General features: G+C 39.3%; 1 protein-coding gene across 3 annotated transcripts; it reads right to left on the bottom strand.

Annotated features, from left to right (window-relative positions):
* Positions 1-134: 134 nt before the first annotated feature.
* Positions 135-27,159, bottom strand: SUPV3L1 (Suv3 like RNA helicase). 3 transcript variants are annotated; one of them, XM_038534162.1, is made up of 15 exons: positions 26,801-27,159; positions 19,541-19,618; positions 19,037-19,144; positions 17,723-17,837; positions 16,405-16,573; positions 14,684-14,795; positions 11,789-11,866; positions 10,622-10,713; positions 8,859-9,039; positions 7,943-8,036; positions 6,786-7,005; positions 5,293-5,373; positions 4,743-4,919; positions 1,486-1,634; positions 135-618 (listed from the first exon to the last, which is right to left on the bottom strand). In XM_038534162.1, the coding sequence occupies exons 1-15, from the start codon at positions 27,075-27,077 to the stop codon at positions 183-185; spliced, it is 2,367 nt and encodes a 788-aa protein (XP_038390090.1). In that variant the 5' UTR covers positions 27,078-27,159; the 3' UTR covers positions 135-182. The 3 variants fall into 3 exon arrangements, with proteins under 3 accessions (XP_038390090.1, XP_038390091.1, XP_038390092.1); XM_038534163.1 differs by lacking the exons at positions 14,684-14,795; positions 16,405-16,573; positions 17,723-17,837; ... (1 more) ...; positions 19,541-19,618; positions 26,801-27,159 and adding an exon at positions 14,332-14,416; XM_038534164.1 differs by lacking the exons at positions 14,684-14,795; positions 16,405-16,573; positions 17,723-17,837; ... (1 more) ...; positions 19,541-19,618; positions 26,801-27,159 and adding an exon at positions 13,158-13,239.
* Positions 27,160-27,444: the final 285 nt, after the last annotated feature.

Raw genomic sequence — 27,444 nt, 5'->3', positions numbered from 1 at the left:
AAGACATTCATAATTAAATGTTGAAATTAACAGCAGTTTAGTTATCTTTAAGAGCTAATTTTCCCAAGCAAAAAGACCCCAGTAAGAGATAGCCACAATACCACAGCAGGCAGTAAATACATAGGAGAAAAAAAAAAGGGTTTTAAAATACTTTTATTTGCAAAAATAAAAATAAAATAAAACTAATCTGAAGGAGGCTCCTTCTTCTTTCTTCTCGTCCCTTTTGAGTGAGTTCCAGGCTCTGTTTTTTCTTTGCCATGCTCAGTTTGTTGTGTCAACCATTCTTTTTCTAGCTGTTTCAACATGTCTGCAGTGAGGAGGCCTTGCTGCACCAATCTGGAAGCAAGAGATTTCTCTTCCGCGTTGGAGGTAGGTGGCTCCGTAGCTTTACTCCCTAAAGTTTTGGTGCTACGCATCCGTCTAGCCTGGCTCTTTAAAGCTCCTGACAATCGCGACTGGTTCTCTGCTGACAAGCTCTCCAAATTCAACAGTTTATGTGTCTCAGAAATTTTAATCAGTTTGGTGATGTTGTGTACACCTTCTTGGATAATGCCATCTAGTTCTTTCTGGAGGTCTCGAATAAAGTTGGCATCTGGAAACATATCTATAAAGCGGTAGCTGGGAAAGAGAAATATTATGTTATAGCAACAGTTCTTATCAGTCATTGGACTTATCTCCATGACTTAACTACTTCTTGACACTCACTGATCCCACATGTTGTTTTTGCAAACTCTGTCCAGTGCCTTTGCTCAACCTTTGTTTCTGCCCCAGCACACCTGAGGAATATTGTCATTATGAGGGTAGGTCATTACTCGTATCTTAAGTGATTCCGATATGCTCCCCTGGTGGGACATGCCCTACCTTTGAGAATCAATGATCTAGGGACGCCTGGGTGGCTCCGTAGTTTTAGCACCTGCTTTCGGCCCAGGGTGTGATCCTGGAGTCCCAGGATCAAGTCCCACATCGGTCTCCCTGCATGGGGCCTGCTTCTCCCTCTGACTGTGTCTCTGCCTCTCTGTCTCTTTCTCTCTGTGTCTCTCATGAATAAATAAAATATTTTTTAAAAAAAGAGAGACAATCACTAATCTAGCACAGTACCTTTCAAATGTTAATGTACAAGGAAATCATCTGGGGATCTTGTTACAATGCATCTGATTAAGTCTGGGCTGAGCCTGATATTCTCTAGTTCTAACAAGCTTCCAGGTGATACAAATGCTTTTGGTCCAGGGACCACCATTTATGTAGGAAGGATCTGTAAACCTTCTCATCTACCTATCCTAACTAGAATCATAAGAAGTCCTTAAGTCATTTTTAGAATGGATATAAGCAAGGCTCAACAGCCATAATGGACAATAAGCATAATATAGAGCACACTGCAAAAATATGTCTATCTTGAGGGAACAAAAGATCATTCATTCATTCATAAACCTTTGATTTCCCCTATTACTCAGAATAATCAGAGTCCATAAAGGAAAAATCTGATACCTTAGCCATAGGTAAAGATCCAAGACATCATGGACAGCTTCTAGATCCATGAGGTCTTTAATATTCTTAGGTGGAAGTAAAGGCCATTTAATATATCGGCGTAACCATGAGAAGGTCAGCGGTTCATTCCTGCTATACTGCCTGGCAAACTGAAAGAGAAGAAAAGAGTTTGGTAAAAAACTCAAAATTCACTTAAATCTGTGATTAGAAAAAGAAAGCACAATAAACCATTAACTGTTATGTTTTAATAAAGTTCTTTATACTTTTCTATATTTTTTAAGAACCTTTAATACTTTATAAAGATACTTTGAAAAAATAGGGGTTTCCTTCACTTTCCAAAACCAGGGCAATAATATGTGCATCCGAAGTTGTACAAGAATGAACTTTCCAGGGACGCCTGGGTGGCTCAGCAGTTTAGCACCTGCCTTCGGCCCAGGATGTGATCCTGGAATCCCAGGATCAAGTCCCACATCGGGCTCCCTGCAGGAAGCCTGCTTCTCCCTCTGCCTATGTCTCTGCCCTCTCTCTGTCTCTCATGAATAAATAAATAAAATCTTTACAAAAAAAAAATAATTAATTTTCCAGAGCCTATGTCTGTTAACTTTTATGAACGTTTAATGTTCTAAGTTCTAGACAGACATTGAAGACTCTCATTTCTACTCTTTCATTAAACTACAAATATGAGCTGTATCTTTCTAATGTTCTCCCTTATCTTAGAGAAACTCTTTGAGGCGGTTTGGTGCAAGGTTGGGCATGAGTCAATCAAACTGGTAAAGAGACTACCTCTTCACTCAGCTGTATTGTTTTGGCCAAGCCACCACTCTGCGCTTCAGCTTCCTCTTTAATACCATAAGACCATCAGAACTCCTTCTTGAACCACAGGACACTGTTGGGAGAATGTGGCTGGAAAACCAGGCTGCTCCCAGTCCCCAACAATGCTAAGCATTATTACACATCAGACCACAACCATATGAAACAGATATGATCTATCTATAGCAGACAGACCACAACCATATGAAACCTCTAGAGCAAAAGTTTAAAATCTTTAGCTTCAAAAATAAGCTGATTTCAAATGGTTCATTTCTTAATTAGGGAAAATTATCCCTAAATGTTTAACCTAAGCAAGGTCAATTCTTCAGAGAGGCAAAGCAGTTTTAGAACAACTGTGGTTAAATAATGTTATGATTTTATTAAATTCAGTCGTACATTCTAAGCTTAATAAATGCCAAACAGGATAGCCAAGAAGACTGGAAATCTGATGATACTAACCTGCTAAACAGGACAAGCCAAACTCAATTTCTCTTACAAAGACAGGGTCTTTAATATTTTTTACCACATACTGGGGGAAACCCAGTATATAAAAGAGTTAAATACAGAGCTGCCCAGAGAAGGGAAGGGAGAGATGCCTATCGGATACCTCTGTCCAGTAGCCAGCCCCAAAGGAACTCCCTAGAACACTGATTCCAAACAACTATCCTGGAGGGCATTAGAGGCCATCAATGAGATTGAGCTCTTTTATAGTTCAGTAATAATAGTGACAAGGAAAAAGGAAAAATCTCTACATTTCACATAATAACTAGTTACATAACATATAAGCAACTGTTAGACTGTACCATTCCAGACTTCTTACTCCTAGTAAAATGCTTCTGCTTCATTAGAACAGCTGTTTGGAGGATGGTATAAACAGATTGGGTGCCATGGACTGAAGGTCCATCTAGGTCAATGTATAGCATTTGAGACTTTGTTCCATAAACCTCAAACTTATCCTAACTCTCCCATAAATGCCAGCTCTAAGAAACACATTATCTAGGTAAATACCTGGACATGAATACTCTAAGACATATTAATGGGAAAAGAAAAAGGCAAGTTGTAGAATAATTCATTAGAACATTTATGGGAAAACACACCCATGCAACAAAACTAGAATTTCTATATGTACACATATGTAGGCAAACACAACAGAAGAGGTCTGCAATGACAAACTGTTAACTGTAGCTCTGTTACAGACTGGGATTGGGGGTGGTAACCCAATTTAACTTATCTGTAATGTTTTAACTTTGTGCAACGAGAAAGCATTTATGTAGTACTTATGCAATTTTATTTTATTTTATTTTATTTTTTTTTTTTTACTTATGCAATTTTAAAGTAATTTAGAACATAAATTTAGAAACAGATTTGGTAGGAACCCAGCTAGTATGCAGAATGCTGAGTTTTACAGAGAAGACAGTAGTGAGACTCTAAATTTGAGGAAGATTCAAGAGGAGGCCTTCTGGGGGTATAGTGGGATGGTGCCCCAGGCAGAGGCAATAGGAGAGAGGCAAGGGCTCGATGAGGTGAGAGGACATGGCAGGGGGCTGGAGGTTCAGCTTCCACTACCCTTCCCTATCCCCCTTGTGTATCTTGTGTTCCTCAGAAGACAGTGGTTTGTACCCTATGCAAATGAATGAAAAGAAAAGGGGCTGGAAGCTTGGCACCAAACTCATCTAAAACCACAATCTCTGGCTCAGTGCCATATAATTAGGAAAACTGAATACTACTGCCACAGTTACCCCTATACCCTTCTCTTTCCAAAAAATAGTAACCATTGCCATCAAGAAAGAAGTATATCGGGGCACCTGGCTGACTCAATTGGTAGAATATGTGACTCCTAATCTCAGGGTTATGAGTTCATATCCCACATTGGGCATAGAGCCTAGTTAAAATAAATAAACAAATATTAAAAAGCAGTCCCGGGCAGCCCGGGTGGCTCAGTGGTTTAGCGCCACCTTCAGCCCAGGGCCTGATCCTGGAGACCCTGGATCGAGTCCCACATCGGGCTCCCTGCATGGAGCCTGCTTCTCCCTCTGCCTGTGTCTCTGCCACACGCGCTCTCTCTCTCTCTCTCTCTCTCTGTGTCATTCATTAATAAATAAGTAAAATCTTAAAAAAAAAAAAAAAGCAGTTAAAAAAAAAAACCCCACTTAAAGAAAAAAAGGAAGAAGTATAACATTAGGCAAAGACACACTTTCTTAAAAAAAAATTATAGTTGTTGCTTCAGATTCTTCACAAAGGCTACCATATAAACCTAAATACAAAACAACAGTTCCCCTTTCCCTCAAAAAATTGCCCTGTAGGAAAAAAAGAGCCATTTTATATTTAAGTTCTTATATAGTATCTCATACCGAAAACTCTCCAATTATTTTACTTTGAATAACAAAGTATTGTTTGGGGAAATGCACAGACTTGAAACAACTCAAAATATAAAGACAAAGGCTTACCTGTAACAATGAAGAACAGACAAAGGGCTGCTTCTTATTGATAGGAGCTGTGCAGAAAACATACCTCACTCGTAGACTTAATGGAATATGTTGGATCAACTCTGCAGAAAATTTAAAATCATCCATATTGCAGACAAAATACTGCCCATCAACTTGTGAAAAGTCTACAAAAATATCCTGGAGGGGGAAAAGATGTATTACTGGACTGCCTAAATGGGCATGAATAGAGTACTCAACTCTACAAAAGACAATCTCTTTAAGTCTCTAACAGTTTTCTAGTAAGGCCTGCTTAATTTGCTGTCTTCACAAGCTAGAAGACCTTCCCCACAGCCTTCCCAACCTGAAATACTCAGAAAATTCCTCAGGACAAAAGTCCCAGAAGATTCTGAGAGAAAGTTTTCACTTTCAAGATAAACTTCACACAGCAATGTCACAAAAACAAGACTTTCCACTGATGCCCAGGACACTAACCAGCAATTGTCTGACATATTAACGTTTTTAGAAGAGATTTTAGATGTTAGAAGAGATTTAAAAGTGAGTTTGTACTTACAATGAGATTAGAAAGTGTTGTATCAGGGAGATGGTAGGCAAACATTTCAATCTGTTCAGCAGTTGGATGAAGACCGGCTGCCTTGAGTAAAAGAAAGAACTGTGAGTTTTTTTTCTTTTTAAAGGAAAACTTTTCTTAAGTTATTTCTAAATAAAGTCCTATATTCAGGCTAAGTTCTCACCAAATAAGTTAAATGACAAGAATTTGAATAAAAAAGAAAAATGCAACATCACTTTCCCATTTATTACCAATTAAGAAAGCTGATGAGATGATTTAGTAAAACTAAGCAATTATACCTACTGAGTCACTAGTCAATCTTTCATATATATCTTAGTTGTACTCCTAAACTCTACGATGACCTGAGTACCAAAACTGCTTTCCGGGGTCTCAGTTATCTTCACTCAACAAAAATAAACAAGGAAAACCCAATCACTTTAGCCAAGGCAATAAAACTGACAAACATAAATAAATACAAGAGACAGTGTCTAAACTGGAGGCCAGTGATCTCTTCAACGACAATCCAGTATTAATAAATGCCTACAGTAAGTATATGAGGGTGAGGGGGAGAAAGGGAATGAGAAAGAGAAAGAGCAAAGGATGAATAGAGGAAAGAAGTGAGACCTGGATCATGGGAGGAGGAAGAGTATAAGCACAGGAAATAAGGTGCACAGGAGAAAAGTGGGGGCTGTGTCATTGTCAACTGCACTCTTCACAAAAGCTACAGGAATTCTCTCAAGCACAGAATTCCCCCAGGAAATGTTTCTTTGCATCATCTCCTTTCTATCCCCCTTACCAGTGCCACTGGAAAGTGAGAAGAGCCACGTTAATCTCTAAGTGAATTTTCCAAGCAACTTAAATTGTAACAGTTTGTTTAAAATATACAGGCTGCTGCCTCATTAACTGCACTAACCAAAACTGAAGCTTGTCCTTACTGGCTCAAGAGTTTCTTCTACATTCAAGTTTCTCAAAATTCTTCATTTTGATGTAACTGTGTGTCCACCAGAAGTAAATATCCCCCTACCCCATCCATTGCTTAGACTATAGAAAGAGGATGCCCGGGTGGCTCAGCAGCTGAGTGTCTGCCTTCGGCTCGGGTCATGATCCCAGAGTCCTGGGATCAAGTCCCATGTCGGGTTCCCTGAGGGGAGCCTGCTTCTCCCTCTGCCTATGTCTATGCCTCTCTGTGTGTCTCTCATGAATAAATAAAATCTTTAAAAGAAAAAAAAAAAAAAAGGACTATAGAAAGAACTAAAGGAAAATCAGGTTCACTAAACTTATTCAGTCTGAATCTTTCACTTGCACACTCCCTCTGATGAAGGGGTCCCTATGCCTCTCCAAAGCAGTAAAGTAGGGCTTTCTTGACGTGATTTTCATGACACAAAACTTTCTTTTGCTTTTTTCAGTTTCCAGGTGTCAGAGTAATAGTTTGGAAGGTGGGTGAAGGAAGGAACCACTGTCCTCCACAGAGAAGTAATTAACACATTACACCTTACCTTTATAGGATTCACAGGCCTTTTCAAAATTTCCTTTAATAAACTGAGGTCTTCTCGATTCATTGTTGTCACTTCTCCTTCTTTGTATTTTGAACTGAATCTACCAGCTCTGCCAGCAATCTGCAAGGCCTGAGAAGTGGTAATCGGTTCTATTTCTTTCTCTCCCTTTTCATTGATGGTGGGTTTTATAAGGGAGTAAAAAATAATTCTTCTTATGCTCCTGAAATAGAAATAAAAGCACTCACACAGACTACTATATAAAAAACTCTCCATCATTTGAGTCATTGCAGAAATGCTCACTGCAATTCTAGTTTAGGCTTGCTTACAATCTTACAATCACTGTTTACAGAATAAGGAAAAGAGTTTTGTCAGTAATTCTTTTCCTTCCCATTAAAAAGTATTTTTTTTAACAAACACGTAAATTTACTAAATATCATTAAGCTGTACATTTATAAGGGATAAACTGTGGAATATGTAAATTATCCTCCAATAAGGTACTGAAAATCTTTTTTTTAAACAAGTAAACTACATAAAGTACTCTCAGGCTGCTTTTAAAAGTTGGCTGTTATCCCTGGGTAGCTCAGTGGGTTAAGTGTCAGACTCTTGATTTCAGTTCCAATCATGATCTCAAGGTTGTGAGATGGAGCCTCATGGTGGGCTCTGTGATCAGCAAGAAGTCTGCTGGAGATTCCCTCTCCTTCTCCCTCTACCTCTCCCCTCTCACATACTCTCTCTTTAAAAACAAAACAAAAGAATTTGGCTGCTATTAACAGCTTTGAGTAGTTCTTTGATTCATAAAGGCATAATTGCTTTGATTACCCAGAGAGGAATATTTAGGCATAATACTGTTATTCCTAGAGCCAATGGCTAGCCCCACATTCCTAATGGGCATTCATTCACACACTTGCTGAAAAACTGAAAATATAGTGAGATAATATAATAGGTTAGTGGTAGGGAGTATCACTCAAAACTCCTAGTGCTATGTGATACTTTCTTTTTATTCTCTCAAGAGATGAAGGCAAGATAAATCTCAGATCTGTATTATAATACCCACTGTCCTAAACCTAAGTACTTGGTCACTCTAATGCCAATTAGAAAATGTTTAATTGCCATCCAACCCATTGAATATCCATGATCATTAAAAACAAATTACTTACAAATTAAGTCCCATGCCAATTGCATCTGTAGCAACCAGGATTTTACAAGGATCATCAGGATCATTAAACTTTTTTGCTTGAGCAAGTTTGGTCCCTAAAATAAGAACAGTTTATGTTAGGTTCAGTGTTTTAAATCTTTTACCACATCACACTAAGTATATCTTGGAACTCCTCACCTTCTACTCTCTATTTTTATAAATAAAACTCATTGTTTCTGTGCACCCGGGTTTTTCAGTCAGCTATAAATAACCAATTCTTGGCTTCAGCGCAGGTCATGATCTCAGGGTCATGAGAACAAACCCCACGTTGGGTGAGCATAGAGTCGGCTTGGAATTCTCTCTCTCCCCTGCCCCTCCTCCCTCTGCCCCTCTCATCCCACTTGCACTCACACACACTCTCTCTCTTACAGAAAAGAGACTTCAGGACTACAACTTCCCAATTACCAAGCTCATATTTCACATTTGAATGTTTTTGTTTGGTTTGGTTTTTAGAGAGAGACAGAGAGCACAAGCCAAAAAGGGCATAGGGAGGCTCCAGGCCCACCTCAGAGCCCAATATGGGGCTCAATCTCATAACCCTGAAATCATGACCTGAGCCAAAATCAAGAGTCAGATGCCTACCCAACTAAGCCACCTTGGCACCTCTTTAATGACATTTCTGTAAGAAAATCATCAACTCAACATTTAAAATACAGTCCAACAACAGCAGCAAGAGCTATGAATAATTTAAAAACTCTATTCCCACCAAAACAAACCAGGGAAATTTTATATGACCCATAGCAAATGATTGTGCAAACAACTTAATATCTTTTACTGTGCTTTCTATACATAGCTCAGCATAAATGCAAAAATTAGAGACTTCATATCCCTTTATATTCCCATATCCCATCACTGTTATGATGAAAGCCAATAATTACCAGGTGGGAGACTGCCATATATAACAGCTGATTCCAATCCTCGAATTTCAATCTGTCGACTCACAGAATAAATATCATTCTTGTTAAAACAGACAATGCAGTCCCCAGGCCGAAGGTTATCTAATGATTCGAGTGCATGATCCAGCACGGAAATGGGGGTAAGCCTCTTATAGTTTCGAACCTATAATAAAGACATGACATTGTAAATTAAAGACACCTAACTCAACTTCTTGTGACTAATAACTAAGTGAAAAACTTGCAAAGCCGGGTGCCTGGGTGGCTTAGTCGGTTAAGAGGCTGCCATTGGCTCAGGTCATGATCCCAGTATCCTGGGATTGAAGGACTGAGCCCCACACTGGACTCTGCTCAGCTGGGAGTCTGCTTCTCCCTCTCCCTCTCTGCCAAATAAATAAATAAAATTAAAAACAAAACAAAACAAAACAAAAAACCTTGCAAGGCAATCAAAAGTAGCTAAAACTGACAGGTTCCAACATTTTTCAAAGGAAAAATACAGAAAAACATTTATTTTCATATTATGAATTTTACCATCAGTTCTCATTGGTATTTCTTTTTTTATAAAAAAAAAAAAAGATTTTGTTTATTTATTCATGAGACACAGAGAGAGAGAGAGAGGCAGAGACACAGGCAGAGGGAGAAGCAGGCTCCATGAAGGGAGCCTGATGTGGGACTCAATCCCGGGTCTCCAGGATCAGGCCCTGGGCTGAAGGCAGCACTAAACTTTGAGCCACCCGGGCTGCCCTCTGATTGGTATTTCTAAATTAATAAGATGCCATAAAGCACTTCACAAATTTTTAAAGTACTTTCATATATATTCAAGTTTCATGGCAATTTGGTAACATCATAATGGTTATTAGCTATTATTCCCATTTTATGAAAAAGTAAATAGAGCCCATATAAAGACCAGGTCTGATGAAGATTCTTTCAGTTTTAATCTTCCATAATTTGCCTAAGAATGCAAAGCTGTTAACAGCAAACCCTAGAACGCAGAATTTCTTCCACTACATTCCAGCCTCTCCCTGAAAGCTGAACACAAAACTAATGGACCAATTTTTTTTTTTTTAATTTTTTTTAAAATTTATTTATGATAGTCACAGAGAGAGAGGCAGAGACACAGGCAGAGGGAGAAGCAGGCTCCATGCACCGGGAGCCCGACGTGGGATTCGATCCTGGGTCTCCATGATTGCGCCCAGGGCCAAAGGCAGGTGCCAAACCGCTGCGCCACCCAGGGATCCCTAATGGACCAATTTTTAAATATTTCCTCATCTTATTCAAGAACTATAGTAATAAAAAAAAAAACTAGGATTAAAAAGAAACTCGTTACTTTCCTACTCTATGAATTTGAGAAAGGGATATAAACTATCTCTAGCAATTAGATGTAGATCAAAGGCCCTAATACCTGACATCTGAAGCTCTGAAAACCATGAACTTTTGCTAAGCTTCAAACTTCCAACATTCCTGACTTAATTCTAAAGAGATCTGCTCAAACTCCAAAAGGTTTTGTCAAAAGAAGATGAAGAGAGTCTCTTGTATTTTTGGAAGGCTTAAGGGATGGGGCCATTCTGTCAGGATTTCAGATCATGAGATTCAATCAAGTATGTATGATCTAGTCAATTGTGAGGAAATGAAGCTTTCTTTTTAGTTAAGTTCTGATTTTGCCACTATTTGGAACCTAAGAAGCCACTGCTGGGGTACTCTAGGCTATTTGCTGTGCCACCTTGAGAACAAAACATATAATCTAGTACCTCCACTTCTTCCCCAGTCGTGTACATAAGCTCAGTAACCAGGTCAATAGCAGCAGATTCTCCACACAAATGAACTTCTTCAGCACAAAGTCCTGTTAAATGCAAAATCGGTAGTTTTTTAAAGATATGAAATTAAATATGTAACACCTTATGTAGCAAAAATACTTTAAGTTTGCTTTATGACTTTACCAAGTGTTTTCATCAATATTATCTCTGTGATGCAAACCTCAAAACATCTTTTGGTGGGCAAAGATTATCTCTATTTTTATAAATCTCAAAGCTTTTAAACTGCTTTGGTCCAAGGTTTTGAGTCTATTAGAGGGTGAAACCACCCAGGACCAAAACCTGGTATTCTGATGGTTAGCAATGAATCTTGTACTTGTGTTTTTCAAAGTAGGCTCCAGGAAATCACTGAGGTACCTCAGAGGTTAAGGACTGGAGGGTAAAAGAAACTCCAAGCTCCTAACCACTGAGCAGATCCACTCTCATCTTATAAACTTTAATGTATATGCTTTGTTTGATGAAAGAATTCAGCTACTTGTTTTTAAATTTGAAAGCACCTGCCCTACAACACAATGATCAAAAATTCACTCTAATATCAAGCAGTGGAAACATTCGTTCATGTCCATGTATCTCAAGAACTCCAATTCCAGAAGCCTATCCTAAAGAAACAAACTAAATAAAAAGCTATGGCCACAAAAATTTTTACTGTAGTTCTATCGGTAATAGAAAAAAATGTTAACTCTATGGGAAAAAATAGTACAGCTCTTTAGTGGAGAACATACAGCATTAATATGTATGTGATATGAAAAAAAGTATGAAACAAGAGAACTGAAGAAAAGCAAAATACAAAATAATACATTCACAAAACACTATATGCATGAGGAGAAAGACTGCCAAGAAACACCACTGTCAATCCTGGTTTGTAAAGATAGCAAGATTGAAACATTTTAACTTTAACTGGTTATGCTAACTTTATAGTAAGAAAATTGGACTTCTCATTATTAAAATAATATTTAGGATAAGAACTCCCACCAGGCTAACTTTTTTATCTGATTTGTATCAAAAAGAGAGGATCCTAGTGACTCTATTTGGTAATGTCAAACAGAGGAATGAAACTCCATGCACATGTCAAAAAGCATAGATCTTAGCATTAAGACCACTAACCTAGAAGTGCTCTGGTCCAGGCCCATCCTCTGGCTGGATCTTTAATCATTTGAATTTCGTCAATCACGGCCACTTCATCTACAATAAGAAGTTATCATGAGCAATTCAGTCTACTTAAATAGTTATGAACAAATTATAGCACCAGAACTCAAGCTTTCATCATCACCATTGTCATTCATTAAGCACTTCTTTTCTGGCAGGCTTGTTCTAAATGCTTTACACTGTAACTCATTTAATCTTTACAACAAACCTATGTGATGAGTATCATCATCTAGCCATTTTACAGAATAAACTGAGACCCAGAGAAGACAAGTCACTGGCCCAACGTTACAGAGCATCTGCAGTGTACGATCTAAAAATATGAAATTCAAACCCAGGCCACCTAGCACCTAGTAGATTCATTTGTCCTATTTTCTGCAATCTCAGAGGCAGCCTAGAGAATCTGCTTAATAAGAACTAACACACCCAGGCACAGGTTCAGTCACTTGAGCATCTGACTCTTGATTTTAGCTTGGTGTGGTGGGACTGAACCCCACATCGGGTTCAGGCTTAGTGGGGAGTCTGCTTGAGATTCTCTCTCTCTTCTTTTGTCCCTCCTCTTGCTCACACACATGCTCACGCTCTCTCCCTCTCTAAAATAAATTAAAAAAAAAAAAAAAAAAAAAACCTCACTCACAGAGACGTAAAAAAAAAAAAAGAAGAAGAAGAAGAAGAAATTATGCTTCCAGGAACAAGAGTAGACAGCCCTGCAATAAATGAAACTTCTCTATCACAGGAACCCAGAGGGGTGCCAGGAGCAGAAAGTGCAACAGAAAGTGTAATTCCCTAAGCTCTAGCTTTGCTCATTCTTAGGGGTTTCAAGCTCATAACTGGCAAAAATTAATACCTCATTTTTTTTCTAATGCCAAAATGCTTTCAACCATATAATTTTCTTCTTAAGTCATATAAATTATATTTTACTTTACTTCCTCAAATACCAAAGAGTTGAGAAGATCACACTTAAAAAAAATTAACATGCCCACTATAACAATTAGGAAACAAAAGAAAGTTCATTTTATCCTGAACAAACATAAGAACATTATTGCAACTGGGTACATAAAGACAAGATTAGAAAAAGAGGGGAAGAGGGAATTTTGATTTATAAACATCTGCGCTATCTAAATTTGTACAATGTGTTACTTTTATAATGAACTCATTTTTAAAAAACTATCCATTTACTCAGAAAGTTGATTATTAAAATGAAAAAAGCTAACCAAAGTGCATAATGTATAATCCCTATCTATTTAAACATACACACCCATAATGCACACATAAGTATATGCATACACAATACAAACACAAACGTAGAAGAAATCTGGAAAATACACACCACAGGGTTAACACTTGTTGATTCTGGATGGGTAGGACTAGGAGGCTATGGGTTTTTTCCTTCTCTTTGCATTTATTTTTATATTTTCTATAATGAAGATATGATTGCTTGCTGGTAAGGAAAAGTTAATTTTTATTTAAAATATTTTCAAAACTATTTAAATAGAAATTCATTGCAGTGCGATATGTAATAGTGAAAAACTTTAAACCTAAATATTCTTTAGTAGGGAATGAATAATTTTAGTCATAAAATGGAATTTTAGTCAGAAGTTTAAATGAATAAACTTGATATATATATTTAAGATATACACAATACATGTATAACAAGACTAGATCTAGAAACACGCTATGTAGAAAAAGCAAGTTATGGAACAATAATACGATATGATAAACAGGTCACTGTTTTATTTATTTATTTGAGAGAGAGCACAAGCATGGGAGAAGGGCAGAGGGAGGGAAAAGCAGACAGCCCACAGACTGCTCCACCACCAGGGAACCCAACGCAGGGCTCGAAACAAGGACCCCGAGATCACAACCGGAGCCGAAAGCTGAAGCCCAACCAATGAGCCACGTAGGTGCCCCACATCAATGTTTTAAAATACACAGTCTAGGGGTTGCCAAGCTGGCTCAGTCAGAAAAGCACACGACTCCTGATCTTAGGGTTGTGAGTTCAAGCCCATTGGGTACAGAGATTAGTAAATAATAAATGCACTTTATTTTTTTAAGGTTTTATTTATTTACTTGAGAGAGAGCACAAGCGGGTGGGGGAGGGCAGAGGGAGGAACAGACCCCTCCTGGTGAGCGTGGAACCTGACCTCGGGCTTCATCCCAGGACCCTGGAATCATGATCTGAGCCAAAGGCAGATGCTTAACCAACTGAGCCACCCAATTAAAAATAAATTCTTGGGGCACCTGGGTGGCTCAGTCAGTTAAGCATTTGGAACTCCTGACTTCAGCTCAGGTCATGATTTTAGGGTACTGAGATTGAGCCGCGCCCCCTCCACTCTGCCCCTGTCAGGCAGGGAGCCTGTTTCCCCTCTTCCTCTGCTCACACTCTATCAAATAAATCTTTTTTTAAAGGTCTTTAAAATAAGTAAATAGATAAATAAAATACACGGTCTACAGTACTGACAGGTAATATGTATCAGTGATATAAAAAAAGGAAAGATATGTACCAAATACTTGATAGCAGTTGGATCAAAAGAGGAATTGAGTTGAGGAGTGGTACAAGGAAACATCATACTTGTTAACGTTTTAGTTCCTTGAAAAGAAAAAGGGAAAGGAACATTCAAAAGCAAACACCATAGCGAGTTTGGCATTTATCAGCAGTGGTGAGTACTGAGTACTTGTTGTCCTGTTCATCTCAATTAAAAAATTTTTTTACAATAAAAAACATATCTCATATGTTCATCTGTATTTTAGAATAGAAAATTACTAAATCATAAAGTGTTTTAAATGGCACGTACGTTACATGTTGGCAAACTGAATTTAAATAAAGTAAAAATTAAATAAATGGCATGTACATACAAGGAGTTGTAACACTGCACATCTCAACTGTACAAGCAACATGGGCTGCCTGTTTCCCATCTGGTCCTACGGTCACACGTTCTTCACCTGTTACCAAGTCACATGGAACACCCTAGGATGACAAAAAGAAATCTGGAGTTATTACCACCTTTAAAATAATAGCAAAAAGAAGTTTTAGGTGTTTAATAGAGTATTCTCACCATTACCATCAAAATTATTCCTAATCCTGTATAGAAAATGTTTACAAAAAATAAAAGCAGCTGTCTTACGTAACTTACACAAACTTGGAAACATCTCAAATCAGCTAAATTCTTGAGTAACAAAACATGAGAAATTATAGCAGTTTCACTTTTTAATTTTGTAGGTTTCCGTACTATTTTGGTTTATTAAGATAAAATGAACATGGATTGTTTCTATATTCAAGAAAATATTATAAATAATATTTAAGAACATAAAGACCTCTTAATAGAATTCCTTGAGAAAGAACAACATTAATACTATGGTATAATAGTTTGGCCAGGACTGAGGGGTTCCTCAGTCAGGCTTTTGGTGCTAAATGTGGGAAAGTCCAGGCAATCTGGGACAGCCTGTTACCCTAAAGGCCTGAAACTAATCATGAGAAAATATGACATATCCAAATTAAGTGACAGTTTACAACACAAATAACTGGTAGTCTTCCCAATGTAAAGGTTATAAAGGACAAAAAGATTCCTGAAGAATCATCCAAGATTAATGGAAACTAGAGACATGATAATGAAATGCAGTGTTGAGACTGTGGACAGAATCCTAGGGGGTTGGAACAGTGGTGATGGTGTTATTGACAACTGGCAAAAATTTAAATATAGATTGTGGATTAAATAATAGTATTGTCAATATTAAATACTCTGCCTTAGAGAAATACCATGTGGTTACATAAAAGAAAGTCTTTGTTCTGAGGAAATACATTCTTACTTATAGATAAGGAGGCATAATGTATGCAAATTATTCAGAACAAAAAACAGAGAATAAAAATTATCTTCCCAAACCTATTCATCTCACATTACAAAGTCATAATAAAACAATGAACCAGAATGTGGCCCGTTTAGTGAAATGATGCCTCAGACAACAGGGCATTCAGTCCTTTGCACATCTCAACAGGTGGCTTCAGTCTTTATCATTAGTTTTAGTTAACAGATCAGAGGTCTTAATTGAAAAATAGATAAATATCATAACAGAGTAGGTTAACTCAAAGAAAGCAAAGGAGGGCCTCAGAAGAGAAAAAGTGTCAACTATATCAATATTTTATTTCTTAAAAATATAAATAAAACAAGAAGTATGGTGAAATGTTAGAATCCAATTCAGGTTATCTGCATGTAATTCAGGTTTGGGTTATTGCATGGGCTCAGGCTACTTGCATGTAATTCTCCACATTCCTCTGTATTTGTGAAATATTCCGTGGTACTGTATCCCATTTATTCTAATACACATTTTTTTTCTCATTTTAGTATCTCTGAAATAGATTATATCTTAACAATTGATGGCAGGTCAGAGTTCAGTTAGCAGTATGTTTTTCTTTCTCAGTTGTACATAAAATAACGGTGTATCTTACGAAGTACAATGAACTATGGCAACTTTTGTTAGTGGTAAATTACTACATGTGCCCTTTCCCACCTCCCACATTCACCCTGCTCAGCCCTCTCAAACTAACAAGAAAAAGAGCAAATATTTGGTAATATACTGACAGCAGCATTACTCTTTTCGAAGATCTCATGTGCCAGTAATTTTAAAGGGCCACAATACACTCCAGATTTTGCTGACAAGTATTTCTGGATTGCATGGTAAGTCTTGCCACTGTTTGTGGGGCCTGAATGGAATATTATCTTCCGCTGTATAGCTCTGGCTTCTGGGTACCTAAAACATAAGTAAACAGTTTATTCCCATTAACCTCAAAATCCATCCTGGCAAAACATCAACTGAAAATGATTTCAATGAAACATCCTGTTAATATTCACAGAACAGGATCTTTGGAAAACTAAATTAAATGACGAGTTTCAGATCCACACTAAAATAATGACTGTTTTCCAAGACTGGCATTTACTAACTAGAAGACAGACAAATTTAAATGCAAATCAATTTCTTTGATATTTTTGCCATTGTACAAGTCCCTTCTCTTCAAGAGTTACTTAAATTTAAACTGCCATCAGCTCCACAGATATGTTGACATCACTTCCACAACTCTAAATACAAGACCCTGTAAGTAAATATTTCTAGGCTTCTGAATTTCAATATATATAATGTAATAACTGACTCTTCTGTTTCTGGCCATGATGAATGGTTCGGGACTTGCCCTCCCACCACAGAGAAGTACAAAACTGGACAAAATACATGCTGCCACAGCTGCTTGGGGGCATAAACAACAGGCAGTGTAGGACTACAAGCCCTGAAACAAAGGAACACTTGAGATGAGCCCTACTGCACTCCAGGAGGGCACAGGAAAGTGGAACCAAGAAAAGTATGACAGTCTCAATGAGGTGAGCAGCAGAGATCAAATTCAGAGACACTAAAGCAGGTGGAATTTGAAGGTCAAAGTGTGGAAGAGAAGAAAAGGTTCAGTGGAGGGGGTGCCTTGAAGTCTATGTGAGGCATAGAAGAACCAGTACCAAGGGCTGGACTGAACATTGTACAGGGCCTAGCAAAGAACAGCTTGCTAATGGTTTGAGCAGGAAGTCTCAAAGAGGCAACAAAGCACTAGATGTTGGAGTTCCAGCCACAGTGGCGATAGTGGTGAGAGCTCATTAACATCAAGGAATTCAGCTGACACTAGAGAGGCCACATTTAAATTGCAGGGCCAACACCTTAAGTATAGATTTGTCCTAATAAAACCTACAGCCTAACTTGATCAGAATCAAATGGAGACACCTGAGTTAATTGCCCGTTTTTCTAAAGATAACAACTCCTAGACTCCTTATAATTATCCAGCCTACAATAAAAAAAAATGTAGTGATCGCTAAACTTCCCAAGATTAGAGACTATTTCAAATTCACAAGTAAAGAAACTAACCAGTTAGGTGGTATTCTTAAGTCACTGATTTTACGTAGGTCATCCTTACATTCCAACACAGGAAATATCTGTTTCGCATGTCTCAAGAAAAATGGAAATAAATCATCCACATGAGCTGAAAAATAAAATACTGCATTAACATGTGCAACCTACATGTTATCATATCCAGGCTTAGTGAAACTTCCTTCTTAGCGAGCTAGTCAAAGGGACATTGCCAGAATAAAAAGAAAAACTCTAGAGCAAGGAACTCTATCCTTTTCTCAGATCCTGCTTTGTCTTATGTTTTCTTCCTAATTTCACTTATGTTTTCTAGCAAAACAGCAAATTGGCTGTCAACTATCACATTCTACTCCTCTAATATAAACAGGTAAAGATCAGCATTGGTGAAAATAAAGAACCTGGAAATACACATTAACAAGAAAACCCATGGTTACTTAAGAGAAATGCAGGTGCTAACACTTTACATTTAAAAAATATAACTAGGGCAGCCCCAGTGGTGCAGCGGTTTGGCGCCGCCTGCGGCCTAGAGCGTGATCCTGGAGACCCGGGATCGAGTCCCACGTGGGGCTTCCTGTGGGGAGCCTGCTTCTCCCTCTGCCTGTGTCTCTGCCTCTCTCTCTCTCTGTCTCTCTGAATAAACAAAATCTTTTAAAAAATAAAAAAAATATAACTAAAGCCAACCTGCTGATGGGAACACAACAATGATGTTCTTACATGTTTTTTTCTCTTATAGCAAAAACTCTATCCTGATATGAGGGAGCAAAAAAGTCAGTAGCAATAACAGATGGAATCCATCATGGATCAATTCTATCTTCTGTGTGAGTCCATGTCACTGTGGCCCAGCAAACACACAGTAAAGAGCATAAGGTCCCAGGCTCTCTCCAGTCTAAGATGGATGGCTGATTTAATAACTAGTACAGGGACCCACTATTAAAGCAAAACGACCTAGGGACGCCTGGGTGGCTCAGTGGTTGAATGTCTGCCTTTGGCCCAGGGTGTGATCCCAGGGTCCCAGGAAAAAGTTCCACATCAGACTCCCCGCAGGGAGCCTGCTTCTCCCTCTGCCTATGTCTCTGCCTCTCTCTGTGTGTCTTTTTATTTATGAATATACAAAACCTTAAAAAAATAAAAATGAAGCAAAACGACTTAGGAGGCCTCCCATGAAAGCACAGAATTGTTTACAGAAGGTGTTAACAGGGCCCATTCTACAAGAGACAAGCTCTGATTGGAAAAATAAACATGAAGCATGGGAAGAAATACAAAGGATACTCAACACATTTCAAAAGAGATTTTTAAAAGTCTCTACACACTTACCTGCACTGAAGCAAATATCATTCAAAATGATGTGAATATCCACATCCAGAGAATGAGACTGCATGATATAATTTCTAAAGCTGATGAAAGCTTGATGGAAGAGACGAGCTGCGGGAAACACAAAACCAAAATAGGTAGGGCTTAATTTTCATTTCTCATTTAAAAGTGTGAGAAACCTAACTCATCATAGTGTCCTTTCTTCTTTTTCTTTCTTTCTTTTTTTCTTTTTTTTTTTTGGACCTATAACTGGCTTATTATGAAATCCTACAGTGAAATCCTAGTGCAACATGAAGGAAAGGTGAATACACACCTCCTTTGCCATGTGTCTGGCTCACCAGGTATACCCTGCCAAATTCCTTCCAAGACCGAAGCAAAAGTCAGAGACCTCCTCCAGACAACATGTATGTACTTGTTTCCCCGGCACACTAGGTCTCACACAAGGCTGACAAAGCTCTAATCTAAGAAATAATAAAATGTCTCTAATGGAAATGCCATTAGCCTTACCATCAAGTCCATAATCAGCACCCAGCTTCTGAATTTCTTTCCTCTTGTAAAACTTGTCTAAGATCTTCTTTACTTCATCTGAAAGAAAGATTTGCTTAACATTGGTTTTTCCAGATGGAGAAATGCTGAAAGAGCAAAAGAAACCTGAGTCCTAACACTCAAGGCACCAATCTATGAAGTGTTGCAAGTACTCAAAGGTTTAGGTCGATCAGAAGCTCTTTATGGTTTGATAGTGCACTGGAGTGTCTAGAAAAACTATAAAGTCAAATAAAAGAATGTTTCTGTTATACTGCAGAGGGATAAGCAAGGTGTCAGAGGATTAGATATCATCCTTAGCCTTCATCAGGCCACTCTTAGATGACCATATTCAGTTTCATTTACTTACAACCGTTCTAAACACCTCAGAGTGAGCAATTAAAAGGTTATCTAGAAAGAACCAGTACCATAAGGACCAGATCATCATGCTTTTATGCAAATGACTAAAGAGATTGGGGATGATCTTTAGTTTGAAAAAGATGATTTTAAGAATAGATTATACTTATTTTGTTCTAGATGGCATAATAGTGGGAAGTGAGGAATGCAGATTTCAGTGAAATTTATATAAGAACTTCTAACAGAACAGTGAAAAGGGGCTGTCTCAAAGAAGTGTCAGCTCCTTGTCACTCTAAGTACTCAAGCAAGGCTTAGAAGGCTGTATTCCAAGGGTGATGATAGAGGAGGGGAGGGGTACTGGAGGGGAGGGTAAGTTAGATGGCCGCTGAAATAATACACCAGTATGAATCAATAATTTCATAACTGAAAACATTTTAATCAATCAAGCTGCAATTTTATCAACATCGTACATGTTAAATACTACTGCATTATTCCACAGAGATAAACATTCTAATGATCCAGCCACACACACCATATTTCTGGGAAAGCAAGCCAAAATGGAGGATATAGTCTTTGCCTATGAAACACAGAAAGGCCAAGTGGCCTGTGTTTCTACGTCCTGCAAAAGTACCAACCACATCTTCATGTAGTGACAATACACATTATACGTACTGAAGAAATTAAGCCTGAAAAAAGCATCCCACTAATGAAAATTTGTTTTACATAATGAAAAATTTTTAAATCAGTGGCTTAGGCACTAGATTTACCCACAATGAAATGTGAATTATACACATATATACATATATATTACCTATCACAGGCAGCTATCCTGCTATTTCTGGGTATGTTACTTTATACCAATGGGGGCAATGGTCTCGTTCCATCAATAGTGGAAAAATCAGTGACAAAAGATTGGAAAAAAAGCACATGCAACTGCTTGGGGAAATTCTGCAGACCTATAGACTCGATATAAACTGAAGACATCACATTTGTTTAGAATTAACCCATTTTCTACAACTAACCCTCCAGTGTTAGGCAAGAAATCAAGATACTTAAGGAAACTTTACTCAGGACACTTTATTCAAGCATAAGGTTTCTCGTGCTAAGTGAAGGATGCTAGTCAAGAAGGACCATACTACTGTATGATATTATTTATATGAAATATCCTAATAGAAACAGAATATGGGCAGCCCCGGTGGCCCAGCGGTTCAGCACCGCCTTCGGCCCAGGGCGTGATCCTGGAGACCAGGATTGAGTCCCACGTCAGGCTCCCTGCGTGGAACCTGCTTTTCCCTCTGGCTGTGTCTCTGCCTCTGCCTCTCTCTCTGTGTGTCTCTCGTGAATAAATAAATAAAATCTTAAAAAAAAAAAAAAAAAAAAGGAAAGAAAGAAAGAAACAGAATGTGAGGGCAGCCCGGGTGGCTCAGCGGTTTAGCACCGCTTTCGGCCCTGGGCCTGATCCTGGAGACCCGAGATCAAGTCCCACGTTGGGCTCCCTGCATGGAGCCTGCTTCTCCCTCTGCCTGTGTCTCTGCCTCTCTCTCTCTCTGTCTCTCATGAATAAATAAATAATATCTTAAGAAAAAAAAGAAACAATGTGAATTAACAGTTGCCATGGTCTGGGTGAAGTGGAGTAGGACTACAGGAATGTAGAGTGACTACTACTGGGAATGAGATTTCTTTTTGGGGTGATGAAAATGTTCTAAAATTAGACTATGGTGACAGTCATACAATCCTGCAAACATACCACTGCACCTTTAAATGGATTAATTTTATGGCATATGTTATTTTTTAAAGCTGTTGTAAAAAATTAATATTACCTACACAAAAATCTCTGTATCAACACTTAATTTTACCTAAAAGGATGTTCCAAATCCACTACCAATTTTTGGAAAAGAAAACTGCAAAAAACATTAATGGAAATAGCACTAATTTTCTTTTTAATTTACAAAAGTATATGAAAACATAAGTTTTGTTTTTCATAAAAATTAAGCTCTAACAGTTTCACTATTCTTAACAGAATGACCTGATTTTTGGTCATAATTACTTCTCATTAAAATTAACAGTGATTAAAGGAGACACCCTCTGGATTTCAGCCACAGTAGAAATGACTCAGTCACTACAACTTTTCACCAGGTAATAGCGGTCTTCTAGCTTCCTGCAACGGGAGCCTAGGATTCAATGTGGCTATGTTGGGACTCAACTACATTTGCTAAAATTAAGAGGCGGGCTATGCTATAAACTCTAAGACAGCTACATTGTTTTAAATGATTACATTTTCTTTCTAAAGAAAACAAAACATTCCAGACAGCCCATCAGGACAGGTTCTCTTCTAAAATGTGAATCTACCTTACCTGAGGGTTACACAAAAATAATAGTCCACTTTACATCATGATAAAGAACAAATTACCCACTACCAATTGGGGTTGCTTAAACCATATGCTTTACCCATTTTGTTAAGATGTTTTAGTTCACTCGTTTCACTGTACACATCCATAATTAATGAGAATCCCACCTCAGTACATCAAAACTACGAGCTCACTTGAGGGCTGGAGAAGCAGATGGAAAAGTATACAACTCAACCTCTCTGCATAACAGAATTGGAAAGGCCAAAGCCACAGTGGAAATGCAGGTGGAGGGAAGTGATAAAAGTTAGAAGATCTCTAGGATCCACAAAGGAAAGGCAACATCAATCCTGAAGAGACTGTATCAAACCACTTAGTGGTGGCATTTAGTTCCTATCCCTCTAATATTACAACTAGTATTACTACCCCAGTCATTGAATATGAAGATGTACTAGAATATTGTTTCTAGTAGTGGTCAGAACTCATGCTGAAAACTTTTTTTTCCTTTCCAACTTTTTATTTAAATTCCAGTTAGTCAACATATAGCCTAAAGAAAAAAAGCTAAGGGAAAAAGCCTTGTTGATACACTAACCTAAAAATACATTATTTTATTAAATCCTCACATCAACCTATTTATAGGTTGGGTAGATTATCTAGGCCTCTAGGGGAATAGTTTTCCCAGTTTCTACACATCAGATTCCTCCTGCAGGGTGACAATTCAACTTTTAATTCCATTTTTCAAACAGCAAATGTTTAGTACAAATATTAGTCTATATTTTTTCATCCCCTTACATTTTTCAAAGTGCTTTGCTAAACATGTCCTGATGATCACAATCCAGAGATGTAAGCAGAGAAAATATTATGCCAATGTTACCAACTAGGAAATGGAGAAAGGTAGGTAAGTGATAAATCAGGCCAATGGAGAAAAGGTAAGTAACTTGTAAATCAGGCCAATAATTTAAGTGCCGTATGTCTATCACAAATATGCACCATCTTTCTACCTAAAGTCAGTCAATCGACATCCACATGACTAAATCTGTTATAATCAACATGAAAATATAGACAAGTAGCTATTCAGCACCTCCTGTGTGACTAAAACAATGTTTGGCACATAGTAAACATACAGATCAGTTTTTATTGGAGGTAAAGACACTGTCCACCATATAAGGGTTATTAGAAAAACTGAGTCATGTGCTTACAATGGTACCTGTCTCTAGCAAACACTCAATATTAGCCACTGCTTAAAGAAAAAAAATTTACACAGGGGTATTCTAGGCAGAGGAAATAGAATGTGTAAAAGGCCTGGAGCCTAAGTGCAGATTTCATCAATATGACTGAAACATGGTGGGCAGCATGCAATGAAGCTGGAGAGGTACCAGGGCAGACCAAGTAGGGCCTTACAACCCATATTAGTGATTAAGGACCCTTTTAAACTGGGAACAATGAAAAACATTAAACAATTTTTTGCAGGGGAGCAACAAGTTTCGATCTTTTTAAAGAACATTCTGGGGGATCCCTGGGTGGCACAGCGGTTTGGCGCCTGCCTTTGGCCCAGGGCGCGATCCTGGAGACCCGGGATCGAATCCCACATCGGGCTCCCGGTGCATGGAGCCTGCTTCTCCCTCTGCCTGTGTCTCTGCCTCTCTCTCTCTCTCTCTGTGACTATCATAAATAAATAAAAATTTAAAAAAAAATTAAAAAAAAATAAAAAAATAAAGAACATTCTGACTTCAGGTAGAGAATGGAATGGAGATGGGCGCCTGTGTGGCTTGGTGGTTGAGCGTCTGCCTTTGGCTCAGGTCATGATCCCGGGTCCTGGGATCGAGTCCCACAGTAGCCTGCTTCCCCGTCTATGTCTCTGCCTCTCTCTCATGAATAAATAAATAAAATCTTAAAGAAAAAAAAAAAAAGAGAATGGAATGGAATGATGAAGGTGTTCTAGGAGACACATAAGAACTATTTCAACAGTCTGGTCAAAAGATGGAAGCTGGTGCTTTAGGCTAGATTAGTTGCAGCAGAGAACGAGGTGAGTGAATTAATTCGATACTTACTGAATACTTGGGAAGTAGAATCAACAGCACCAGTCAACTGGACTTTCTAATGCACTGATGTAGCAGGTGAGGAATGGGAAGAACCAAAACTACAAGGGGTTTTTTTTGTTTTTAAGTTTTATTTACGGGATCCCTGGGTGGCTCAGCGGTTTAAGTGCCTGCCTTCCGCCCAGGGCGTGATGTTGGAGACCCGGGATCAAGTCCCACATCAGGCTCCCGGTATGGAGCCTGCTTCTCCCTCTGCCGGTGTCTCTGCCTCTCTCTCTCTCTCTCTCTCTCTCTCTCTCTGTGTCTCTCATGAATAAAAATAAAAAATAAAAAAAAGTTTTATTTACTTAAGTAATCTCTACACCCAATGTGGGGCCCAAGCCCACGACCAGAGATGAAGTTACACGCTCTTCCGACTGAACCAGCCAGGCACCCCTAGACCACTAGGTACCTGGAGAAAGAGCATGTTGAGGGGAAGGTAAGTTCTCTTGGACATATGAAGGTCCGGTGTACATAATAAATCTAAGTGGAAATACCTGGTAGGCAGCTAAAGAAGTGCTGAGAGGAGTCCAGGCTAGAGACAAAGATGAGGGAAATACTGACTTGAGGAGAAAGGAGAGAATGCAGAATAAGAAAAGCAGAGTGACACAGAATATAGTACGCTTTTTGAACTGAGAACAAGCCCAGAGACTGGGAGGTGGAAGCTTAACTCAATCTCTATGTGAAAATCTGTTATCTTAACCATGTGGCTATATAGGATTGTAGTAACTCACTGTTCTCTGCAGCCCCCCTTGCAACGCTGAATTCCAGTAAATTCAACATCTGGACCAATCCCAGCCAAAGGAAACGAAAAATCCTCCAGCACAATGGACTCAATGAGATATCTAAGCATTCTTCACCAGAAGAAACCCTGGTGCTGACAATCTAGATCTTCATTCTATCTTTTTTTTTTTTAGATCTTCGTTCTATCTTACTAGGTGCATCTACACCTTGAGGTAAACTGGAATAACTGCACAAAATATAGAACTTTGTATATTTAAGTATAATAAATAAGGCAAATTATCTCACACAAATTACTATGCCTTAAAATAATAAAGAATGAGGAAACTGTTGTTTAATGGGTTTAGGTTTTCAGTTTTGCAAGATGAAAAAGTTCTAGAGATCTGTTTCACAACAATGTGAATACACTTAATGGCTACTGACCTGTATACTAAAAATTAAGATGGTAAGTTTTCTTACGTACTTTTTGCCACTTTAAAATAAATAATACCAATAATCACATTATTTAAATCATCAAAATAATATAGATTTCAACTCCAAGTTAAGTGAAATGGCTTGCCTAACACAGTCATTAAAGAGCTGGTTAAAGAATAACACATACTGAATTCCACCACATTTTCCAGTGAAAGTGGTGGACCCCAAAACAAGATTTAGCCCATAGTATGCTGCAGTTCTACATGTATTTTTTAAGATTTTATTTATTCATTCATGAGAAACAGAGAGAGAGAGGCAGAGACACAGGCGAAGGGAGAAGCAGGCTCCATGCAGGGACCAGGATGACGACCTGAGCCAAAGAAAGATGCTCAACCACTGAGCCACCCAGGCGTCCCTGTAGTTCTGTATTTTTAAGTTACAACAGGAGTCACCCGTGTTGCTTGTTGACCTGAACTGCCTGAAGACAGCTCCTGGAGAGCTAGTGCCCTGCCAAGCTACACCATTCCCTCACCCTCCCAGGGCTTCATTTGGTCAGAGGATCCCTTGCCTCCCTAATCATCCAGAAACCGAAAAGGTACAATCCTATAATCTGAAATTCCCCTTGAGACCATTTGCACCCTCGCTGTCAAGCCCATCCAAAGTTAGTTGCTGCCGGTTGGCTGATACTGAGCGATTCCTCTCTCTCTCTCTGGAGACCTGGATGATCAAGGATCCCACCTTTGCCGAGGAACCCCTTCCCATGTTCTACCTTGTATTACAGTTGGTTATCCATACATCCTTCCTCCCCGCGAGACTGTTAAGTTTCTGGAACGTAAAGGATCTGGGCCTGAGTCTGGTTCCTCTCGGCAACTACCATACAGCCTAACGGTGCCGGGATGCGGAGATGCCAGTAAATGACAAGGAATCCCGAAAGAAATCCTCCTCCGGCTTTTCACTGACCATTCCCTTGCCCCTTTCAGGGGCAATAGTTCTGGGCAGCGGAGGAGGAGCAAAGAAGGATTCTAGAAAAAAGCGGTCGTCCACCTAACGACGCAAGAAAAGTGAATCGTCGCATCAGATGAGGATTTAGACGACTCAGAAAGGAAGGCGTGAAAGGGAAAAAGACCACTCCTGGGGCAGCGCGTGAAAGGATAAACAAGACGCAGTCCCAAGCCTCGGGGGGCTCACGAACCAGCGCGGCAGGCAGACACGGGCAGGCACGACGGCAACGCGCGAGGGGACCTGCGGGCTCCAAGGGAAGGTGGTGCAGCTTCCTCGCGGCCACGCCCCCCGCCGGGCCCCGCACTCACTCTTATCCAGAGGGCGGGTGAGCTCAGCCCCGACGTCGCCATCCGCGCTGGGGCCCTGAGGTTTCACAGTCAGCGGTACGAACAAGGACGTGTTCGGGGCTTTGGAGCCTCCTGAGGCAGAAGAGGAGGAGGCGGAGGCTACGGCAGACACGCGCCCTAGAGCCCCAGGAAGGGGTTCAACGCGGGCGCGAAGAGCAGAGCAGGCGGCGGCCCGGTGGCCCACCCGGCGCCCCGCCGGGAGCCGAGCCCACAACAGGGCACACCTGGGGAAGGACATCGAGGCCACGGGCCCTAAAGGAGGCTGGAGGGAGCCGCCGAGACCTTGGCGGTGGACAATGACGTGCCCCGCCAGCGCCTCCTGTCCAGAAAGACCCAGACCGAGCCGGGGAGCTGCCCAGGATAAAGCCCGATCGATAAATAGAAAAGGTACTGTCGCGAGATCGTTCATAAAGAAGAGGAAGAGCTTAGAAATAAAAAAGCATAGAATAGAAGTTCTTGTTCTCGTTCATCTTTTTCATTATTGATTGGGTCAGCTTTCTCCAAAGAAAAGAAAATAATCAGGCACCATCGAAGATGTCACAGGTCCCGGGAGGGGCCTGCGAGCCGTGTCACGTGACGCGAACCAGGCCTGTAAGAGAGCGCGA

Source organism: Canis lupus, chromosome 4 (genome assembly GCF_011100685.1).
Source record: "Canis lupus familiaris isolate Mischka breed German Shepherd chromosome 4, alternate assembly UU_Cfam_GSD_1.0, whole genome shotgun sequence".
Classification (NCBI taxonomy): domain Eukaryota; kingdom Metazoa; phylum Chordata; class Mammalia; order Carnivora; family Canidae; genus Canis; species Canis lupus.
Note: the sequence above shows the minus strand (reverse complement) of the source record. Positions and strands in the feature narration are given on the sequence as shown.